The 9,546-nt window shown below is 38.3% G+C and overlaps 1 protein-coding gene across 1 annotated transcript; it reads left to right on the forward strand.

The window, feature by feature from the left end:
- The first annotated feature begins 253 nt into the window (after positions 1–253).
- Positions 254–9,299, forward strand: LOC104428598 (peroxisomal fatty acid beta-oxidation multifunctional protein MFP2). Its single transcript, XM_010041568.3, has 18 exons — positions 254–392; positions 1,430–1,501; positions 1,585–1,650; positions 1,743–1,796; positions 1,865–1,932; positions 2,024–2,105; positions 3,838–3,893; positions 3,994–4,296; positions 4,376–4,462; positions 6,295–6,469; positions 6,583–6,704; positions 6,792–6,955; positions 7,041–7,295; positions 7,383–7,504; positions 7,828–7,949; positions 8,442–8,590; positions 8,662–8,800; positions 9,064–9,299. The coding sequence occupies exons 1-18, from the start codon at positions 290–292 to the stop codon at positions 9,097–9,099; spliced, it is 2,175 nt and encodes a 724-aa protein (XP_010039870.2). The 5' UTR covers positions 254–289; the 3' UTR covers positions 9,100–9,299.
- Positions 9,300–9,546: the final 247 nt, after the last annotated feature.

Consider the following 9,546-nt stretch of genomic DNA (forward strand, 5'->3'; position numbering starts at 1 on the left):
CAACAATCTCCCAGCTCTCTTGATGTTTCCTCAGTAACTTTGAAAGGGTTGCTACAAAGTAACTTTTCACTACTCTTACTTTCTTCATACGGGAAAAGCAACAAATTTTATATGTCCACCATCTTTCATCCGTTCTCAATAGTCAATACTCACATGCCAGTAGTGATTTTGACGCATGTTAAAAAAACTTTCAATTCGCTTCGTCGACACGCTGCATGTCCACCAAAAGGAAATCCCACGCCGCACCTCCCACTTCACCGTCGCAGCTCAAAGCCAAACGTGACGACAAATGAGTCGCGAAGCGAAGAGGACGACGGTTTTGGAAGTAGGCGACGATGGCGTCGCTCTCATCACCATCGTCAACCCTCCTGTCAATGCCCTCACCGCCGACAGTACGTCCTCTGTTTCCTTTCCGACATCCTTCGATTTCTCGAAAGTTGCTGCCTTGACTGGTCTTGCCGTCCTCGCCGACAGTTTCTTCATGTTTTTCAGTTGCTTGTTGTGGATAGAGTAATTTCGAGGTGATCATGATCAACTGACCTTTTGCTTTCATCAACTAGTTTGAGCTTTTTGAGTTTTAGCTGAGGATGGAATGCGTCTCTTGGCCTCACTTTGCTTGCAGTCAAAAGCTTTCGTTTCAGTCATTGGATGATGAACTGAAGCGCTTGGGTCGCTTTTATTCCCTGTATGTATCATATGGAAATATTTCAGATCGTGTCCGGTTGGAGTAAGCATATCCCAATATTTGTTGTGTGAAGAGTTGACTGAAAGTCCCAAACCGTCGGTTCGGAGCCTGATTAAGTCCCGAATCGTTCGATTGACGCGATGAAGTCACGAAATTTTTACCAAAAATGGCAAATGAAATCTGTCCATTGCAAATCGTGCACTGGGCAGGAGAAAATTTCCTGTGTCGTGGAGGTTGCCAGGTGTTAGCTATTGGAGAAGTGATGACTGGAATGGTGTGATTGTAACGTATTCAGAAAAAAGATTTGGGACTTGATTGTGACAATTGAATGGTTCGGACTTGATTGCACTGCGTGTGCAAGCTTCAGAAATTCTAGTGTACTTTATCCTGTTTGTTACGTGGTTTGATCAAGTATGGTAGACTTGAGTTAAAATTTCTGCAGAAGAGAGATAACGATAAAACTCATGCACTTGCATCAACTCAATTCACTCCGTCTCTAACAACTTGCTGATATTGAACATTAGCGTACAGGAAGAGTGATGGGGAATAAGTTGTACCTGTTGAGTAGAATGTGGCATAACATCTGACCTTCATGTACTTTCGCTAAAATCTGTGTATGGAGCTTCCTGTTGGCACATTTCAAGTCAGTCTTTAGGATATGTGTTTTTACCAAAGTTCATATTAACATTTAGATCTCTACAATGCCTGGAAAAGTCTAATTGATCTCTTCGTTTGACTTTCCAGTATTCCACAGCTTAAGTGAGAGTTACGAGCAGGCTTTGGGGAGAGAAGATGTGAAAGCAATTGTAGTAACAGGTATTCTTCAGGCTTCTTTTTTCCTCTTGTACATCTTGCATCCAGAAGGATTATAATGCTGGGACATTTCTTTTCTGAAACAGGTGCAAAAGGCATTTTCTGTGGGGGCTTTGACATTGGCGGTTTTGGTGGACAAAAACGCCAGGAAGGTATTTTAGCTGCATGTTTGTTTCATACTCTATTACTTGACTCTCGACATTTTAACATTATCATGTCCTTTTCTTTGTCTGAATTCTGGCAGAACAAACCAAGCCTGGTTATACATCAGTTGATTTCTTCACTGATGGACTTGAAGGTATGTGCTTGACTTTTATTGCTTTCTACTTCAGTTCTTGCTTATTCAATCGTGTGCTTTCTTTTTAGGGGCTAAGAAGCCTTCCGTTGCTGCTATTGACGGCGTCGCTTTGGGTGGAGGATTAGAACTTGCTATGGTGCTAGTACATTTTTGTTTATAGATCATTTTTGTTTTGTGGGTAGAGAACATTATTTTTCAGTTGTCAATTTTTAGTTTTTCTCAATCAGGTATGCCATGCAAGAATATCGACTCCTACCGCGCGATTAGGCCTCCCTGAACTTCAGTTGGGCGTCATTCCTGGACTTGGAGGTATTGCCATAATTCAAGTTGAGCATTCTAGATATGTGTTTGACTGGGTATGCTGTACATCATCTGTAAGGTGAATGTCAATGCAATACTTCATGACCTGAATCAGCTTCCCTTCACTAATTTTAACAGAATAAACATCATATCTTCTAAGCATGTTCAGTTATTTTTTTAATTATTTAAGTTCATGCAATTCTCGAATGCGAACTGAGATCATATGCATATGATGTTTTTATTGCTCATGGTAATTATCTGACTCCACATTGGTTTTTGATACTTGTAAACAATGAATAATAGATGAAATTGCAGCGAAATCATTTTACAAAATGCTGCAGATTGCTTTTTTTTTTTTTTTTTTTTTCCTTTTAACTGCCATGTTGCCCCAAGGAATATAAGGTCCTCATTCTAGTGACTCGTGCATATGAAGGTAGCTGGAAACTTAGAAATAGCCAACATGTCAAGGTGCAAATAACTAGTTTTCTAAGCCTATAGTGCCAAATTCTGAGTTTTCCATATCCATCACACTTGAGTTATATATGATTTCTTTGGCATTTTCCCCTTTGGGACCTCAGTAAATTCAATGGAATTTTAGCCATAGAGCAAGGGACCTAAACAGTAACAGAAGAAGCATTGGGCAATGGAAGTTTTTATCCAGAACCTGGACTTGGGATAGATGTGTATAGGATAATACAAAGTCCATCTGTATGATTTTGTTTCTTTGAATTTAAACCAAGCTACTTCTTGATCTATCTTGTATGTTGGCAATCCAGTGCCACATCATGCGCGGATCTTGACAGAGAGCTCGGCACATTAATGTAGCGTGCTTGTTATCAGTCTGATCTAGTGCTTTTAGTTATTAAGGTGTGGCATTAGGCTATTTGAGGATGATAGAGACCGAGATTCTAACTGCTTAGCATATGTCTCTCAATAAAGGCTAGGATCTGTTCTTTGCACTGTTGAATCTCTATTTTGTGGGCAGAAGTTGCACTTATTATTTTCTTTGTCGAGATACCATGATCTCACATTACACAAATCACTCAAAAAGATAAATACAGATAGATATGCATTTAATGACCCATGCATTGAACTTTCATTCCTTTGCAATCGATGCCCTTTGACTGGAACCCAGCCTCTTTTCCAGTAAAATAATGACATTTCTGAAAACAGGCAAATTTTCTGGACACAACGCCATGTGGCCACTACACCAAGCTTGTCATGGAAAAATTGACTGGATATCAGTCAAAGTGCGTCAATTGAAAAAGTACAAAGAAATAAAAGTTTGTGCATCGAGTAGTGACTTAAATGCAAAATCTACTAAACTTTAGTGACCACCAATGAAACTATAGCAGGACAATAAAGACGGGTATGTTTTATTTCAGTTTTTTGCATCTCTTTACTTTTGTATATAGTCTTGCATATTTAAATGGTCCATTAGCAAGTGAATGTTAGAATTGACGATCTATGTTCTCTCGGTTATAATCCATGATTAAAATGCTAAATTCTGGACTGGGACATTTTTTTTGTTACAAAGTGAAATTTGAAGGTGCGTGAAGAACAAGGGTTACTGCATTTCCTGAGTGATGGTATTATAATGACCACTTTAGTACGGCATACAGTTCTTATGACGGCTTAACCTAAAGCTTGATCTTATTACATGCACTAGCATACACTTATTGTGATTTTCCATTTTTATCTATTTATATATTATTAAGGTTATGCGCCTGAACTGCATCAGGAACACAGCGGCTTCCACGCCTTGTTGGTCTCTCCAAGTCACTTGAGATGATGCTGGTACCCTTTGGCCTTATGGGTTTTTTATTATTTTGCTTCTCTACTTGTTCTGAATATGTTGAGTAACTTGCTCTAGCTTCCCCAATGATTTACCACATAGACCTCAAAGGCAGTGGAAGGGACAGAAGCATGCAGTTTGGGCCTTGTAGATGCTGTTGTATCACCAAATGAACTGCTACCAACTGCCCGTAAATGGGCTCTGGATATCTCACAGTGCAGGAGACCATGGATTGCTTCTCTTTACAGGACTGACAGGCTAGGATCCCTTAAGGACACAAGACAAATACTTAAGTTTGCAAGATCACAAGTCAAAAAACAGGCTCTTAATGTCAAGCATCCTCTGATCTGCATTGACGTTGTTGAAGAGGGTATAATCTCTGGTCCACAGGCTGGACTTTGGAAGGTACTGCCTAATCTAGCTTTTGTAGCCTTCTTATTGGAGCAAATTGTGAAATATTGTGAACCAGATCCTATATTTGCAGGAGACTCAAGAGTCTCAACAGCTTCAAAAATCTTACACCACCAAGTGCTTGGTCCACGTCTTCTTTGCTCAACGTGGAGCTTTGAAGGTTTGAACATAACTACTGTTTGTAAGACTGTTGATTAGGTGTAGAATAAAAGGAGGATACAACAAAGCTTTTGGTTTTGAATTTGGAATTTTACATGCTTTGGGCAATCGCAAGGGTTCATATGAATGCTATATTTTTTCCCAAAACATTCTGGGGCAATCTTCATGAAATTCTATCCATATCCTTTAGAATGGCTAGTATGAATTTCAAATTGGCTTTTGGTTACTTGAAGTGATTTAATCAAAGATTGTTTTATGATTTGTCACCCAGTAGTGTGGATTACCTTCATGCAAAAGATGTCTGATTTTTTAATTCATGTGAAGGTACAATGGTTAGACTTGGCAACTGAGTGGATTGGGTTCTGGGTCAATATGGGTATGACTTATAAAGTGGGCCCATTAATGGGTCGAGATTTGATCAGCCCATACTGGGTTGATCCCTATTATTTGATCTTCCTTAAAAGACATGCTTTTATTATGCGAAAACTTTAGATGATAAATATCTTTGCCAAACTAATAGATAGAAAATTCATGTGTTGATTGCAGATCTACAATTGCTTCTAAATAACCACACAAATTAGTTAGCTGCACACATCATAATATTTGAGAAATTTGATTTCACAATTCCTACAATCAAATAAGTATAGCACTATTAAACAAAAGAATATCTTAAAACTATAATAAAGCTGATCCTGTTAAAGTGTATATCATCAAAAGCATTTGTAGCAAATACTATATTTTTTAACCACAAAATTTAAAACACAATAGAGCACTTATGAACCATCCAACTTAGCTTCTAATGGAAAAAGTGACACCTCTTGAAAGTTACAAGAATCGCATATTTTGTTATGATATTACGCATATATTCCCTTACGAGACTGAATATTTCATAATTATGACTACTCCAGTAACTATGATTTAAGCTAAAAAGATTTTTCGCACATCAAGTCAAATTGGGTTAAATTAGGTCAATCTAACCTAACTTGTAAATTGTTTGAGCAATGCTAGAGGTATTAAGATTTGTATTGTAAATTAGTTTGTTAAGTAATGTGAAAATCTGCAAATAGTTATTTGAGCTAGTATACCCATTCAAATGTCCAATTGAAAAGTTATCACATGACTTAGCCAAGCAAATTTACTATGATTTTTACTATATCTAGCATTATTCAAATTATTTTGATTCATCCATCCAATAAATGAAATATATAGATTATATATTTCCTCAGATAATATTCAAATGTTAAGCTAACAAGACCAGATTTTGTATCATTCTGACTCTTCAAAAGTTTCAACCATGATCAAGCACAAAAGAAAAAAATGTCTCTTCACACGTTGGGTCATATCGGGTTGAACCAGTTTGCCCCAAACCAACCCGGAAATGTCCTGGTCAGGTTTGACTTGGTTTTTTGCAGATTGTCGAAAAGTCCACCCTTACCCTATTTTTCAGGGCAGGTTATCGGTTTGATTTCAGTTTTTTTAGATCTAATAACGATTGCACCATATTCTTTTCTCAATGTAGTACATTTCTCTCTCCATTTTTAATAACATGTTACTTTTTCAGATGTGGCTTCTACAATTCTTTTGACCATTAAACTTTATTGGTGGAAAAAGATTGTAATTAGCTTCATCAAACCCGTCTTTGTTCATAGAAGCTCAAGGAGTTATTGCTTTCTCTAAACATAGAAGGAACTTGATTAGATGGCCCTTTATAATGGTATATGGCCCTGGCTGGATTGTAGTGGATGAAAGCTTTTGAAAGTCAATGTTACTCATCTTGACTTACTGATTTTTTTAGAAACTCGGGTATATTGATCCTTCACAACTGTGAAATAGGTCCCTGGTATCACAGACAGAGGTTTGATGCCTAGGCCACTCAACAAGATTGCTGTTCTTGGTGGAGGACTAATGGGATCTGGAATAGCAACAGCATTGATACTTAGTAATTATTCTGTGATCCTCAAAGAAGTAAACGAGAAGTATTTACATGCTGGTATAGGACGAGTCAGAGGTAACAATAGTATTATTTTGGTGCATCTTAGTATTCACATTCAAGCACCTTTGTGTTGCTGTTAGCTTTTACTTTTTTAGGCCTGCCTTTTGTTAACTTTTATGTCCTTTCAGCAAATCTGGAAAGCCATGTTAAGAAAGGTAAAATGACCGAGGAGAAGCTTGAAAGAACAATGTCCCTTCTGAGGGGTGTGCTTGACTATGAAAGCTTCAGAACTGTGGACCTGGTTATTGAGGTAGTTAGAAGATCTTCTCCAATAGTTTTCATCTTATGTAGGACTATGGGAAGATCCTTAGGTACTTGTACCTGATGCTTTAAACAGGCTGTTATCGAGGATGTTTCCTTGAAGCAACAAATTTTTGCTGAGCTCGAAAAATATTGCTCTCCATATTGTATACTCGCTAGCAACACCTCCACTATTGATTTGACCATCATCGGTGAGAGAACCAATTCTCTAGATCGGATTGCTGGGGCCCATTTTTTCAGGTGATCTATAGTGTGAGATTTTTATTTTTGTTTTCTTTTTCCTGCCTTCCATTTGCTAAAATACTGGGAGCTACTTCCAATGCAGTCCTGCACATGTCATGCCTCTTTTGGAAATTGTTCGTACTCGGCATACATCTCCCCAGGTTGTTGTTGACTTGCTTAATATTGGGAAAAAGATTAAGAAAATCCCAGTGGTGGTTGGGAATTGTACAGGCTTTGCTGTGAACAGGATGTTCTTCCCATACACACAAGCTGCTCTTTTGCTTGTTGAGCGTGGCACCAATCCCTATAGGATCGATGACGCGATTACCAAATTTGGGATGCCAATGGGTCCTTTCAGGTCTTAAAGCATTCTAGAATTTGAATTATTTTCGTTTTGCTCTCCAAAATGGTCTAATGTTGACTGAGTTTTACTGTATGCTGGCAGATTAGCTGACCTTGTTGGTTTTGGGGTTGCAATTGCTACTGGCATGCAATTCCTGGAGAAATTCCCTGAAAGAACGTATAAATCAATGCTTATCCCCATCTTGCAGGAGGATAAGAGAGCTGGTAAAACTGTTACTGATGCATCATGACCTGAATCTCAATCTTTTTAGGAAGTCTCACCCAAAAAGCCTAAAAACATTAGGTGGAGGGAGACTTCATGCATATAAGCCCTATCAAACACTGTAGATGAGTGATGTGAGATATACTTTTAGCACCCTGTGTAAACCGGACAAAGGACGACACTGCCAATTATCAAACCAAAGATAAGACAAATAAGAACCACACACGAAATGAAATATTTAATGGGGCATAAAAAATTGGGAGTTGGCTTTTTTCAGCCCTTTGGTTTTCTTTTCTACTCTTGATTCTTCTTGCTCTTGTTGCAGGAGAATCTACCAACGAAGGTTTTTATCAGTATGACCAAAGGCGCAAAGCTACCGCTGATCCTGATCTAGAAAAATATATTGAGAAGGCCAGAAGTATTTCTGGTGTTACTGTGGACTCTAAGGCCTGTCTCTGTCTCTGTCTCTGTCTCTCTCTCTCTCTCTCTCTCTCTCTCTCTCTCTCTCTCTCTCTCTCTCCAATTGATTGACCACATTTGCTTGTACCCTACAACTTGGAAGGGGATGACCATTAACCCATATCCAGGAAAAAAGAAAAGAAAAGAAAAGAAAATCGATGCCTGTCATGTTGGTTGAGTTTGGATAGCTTCTTTCTGAAGTTTAAATCATATTGAATCGCGCAAAACTGATTGGTCATCCTTGCTTGTGCTCTAAAATCTTCGCGTGGATAACCATTAATCCGTACCCACAGGGAAAAACAGAAGAGTAAAGAAAATCAACACCATTTCAAGCTAGTCGAGTTATGATATCTTCTTTGGGAAGTTTATTCTGTATTTCTGTGAAAAGCTCAGAAGTAGTTGGCAACTTTTTGAAGTTGCAGTCTTATCCTATTGATGACTATCATTCTTCTTCCCTAATATTGCGTTTGTAATAAACAGCTAGTCAACATAGCAGAAGACGACATCGTAGAGATGATATTCTTCCCTGTGGTAAATGAGGCCTGTCGAATCCTTGCCGAAGGAATCGCTGTCAAGGCGGCGGACCTTGACATAGCTGCTGTTATGGGCATGGGCTTTCCACCTTATCGGTGTGTAATTTTAAGTGCTCACAAGTCCTGCTTTATTCTATTCATGTAAAATCTAAAGATGTGCCGTGCAGGGGAGGCATTGTCTTTTGGGCCGATTCATTGGGTTCCAAGCACATTTGTTCAAGATTGGATGAATGGTCAAAGATGTATGGAGATTTCTTTAAGCCTTGCCCTTATTTGGCTGAAAGAGCGGCCAAAGGGATTCCTCTGGTGAGAAATTCTGAACTACACGCCTTTGATTATGTTTGCTAAGCTCAGATCAATTTTAGTTCAATTTGAAGTTGCTAGAGATCCATCGAACTTAGGGCGCTCCATTGCATGGACCTAGAATTGTAGATGCATGTTTGGTCATCCTCAGAAGAGCATTATGATATATGTAGATAAGTTGCAATCATCAGTGTATAAGAACATGGTAGCTTTAATTTTCATGCACCCACATCACTTCTCAAATATCTGTATTGATTCCATTGCAGAGTTTGTCGTCAGATCAAGCCAACTCTCGATTGTGACATCAAGTTGCTCATTTCCTTATAGACATGAATAAATTCCGTCTTCCCTGCCTTGTGAGTACAAGCTAGACTACCACGAGCTCGAGTACTATTATTGATGTATTTGATGGATAATTAGTAGACAATGCTAGACATTGTATGATAAACTCCACGATTTCTATAATGTGATCTCTTTAAGTAGCATGAATTCTCTATTGAAACCTTTTTACTGTCTTTGACTTTTTGTATATTGTTTTGTCGGATGATGAGCGTCCCGATATGCACGTTCGTCAGTGGAGTAACTGAAGAGTGTAGATTCATGAGTAACTTAACCAAAAACATGGCGGAAGTTTCTGCATTTAGACATTATATTTTGTCATCATCAAATGAGTTAACTATAACATAAAAATATCAAGCTATGACTTATACAAAAAGAAAACACAGAGACATCAATTCACTGAAGTCGTA

This window comes from Eucalyptus grandis, chromosome 2, assembly GCF_016545825.1.
Source record: "Eucalyptus grandis isolate ANBG69807.140 chromosome 2, ASM1654582v1, whole genome shotgun sequence".
Classification (NCBI taxonomy): domain Eukaryota; kingdom Viridiplantae; phylum Streptophyta; class Magnoliopsida; order Myrtales; family Myrtaceae; genus Eucalyptus; species Eucalyptus grandis.

Excerpts from the sequence above, each read along its gene's own strand:
- LOC104428598 (XM_010041568.3), top strand. The coding sequence starts at position 290 with ATGAGTCGCGAAGCGAAGAGGACGACGGTTTTGGAAGTAGGCGACGAT. Across the intron at positions 2,106-3,837 it reads CGTCATTCCTGGACTTGGAG|GAACACAGCGGCTTCCACGC; the intron begins GTATTGCCATAA and ends GAACTGCATCAG. Across the intron at positions 7,296-7,382 it reads ATGCCAATGGGTCCTTTCAG|ATTAGCTGACCTTGTTGGTT; the intron begins GTCTTAAAGCAT and ends GTATGCTGGCAG.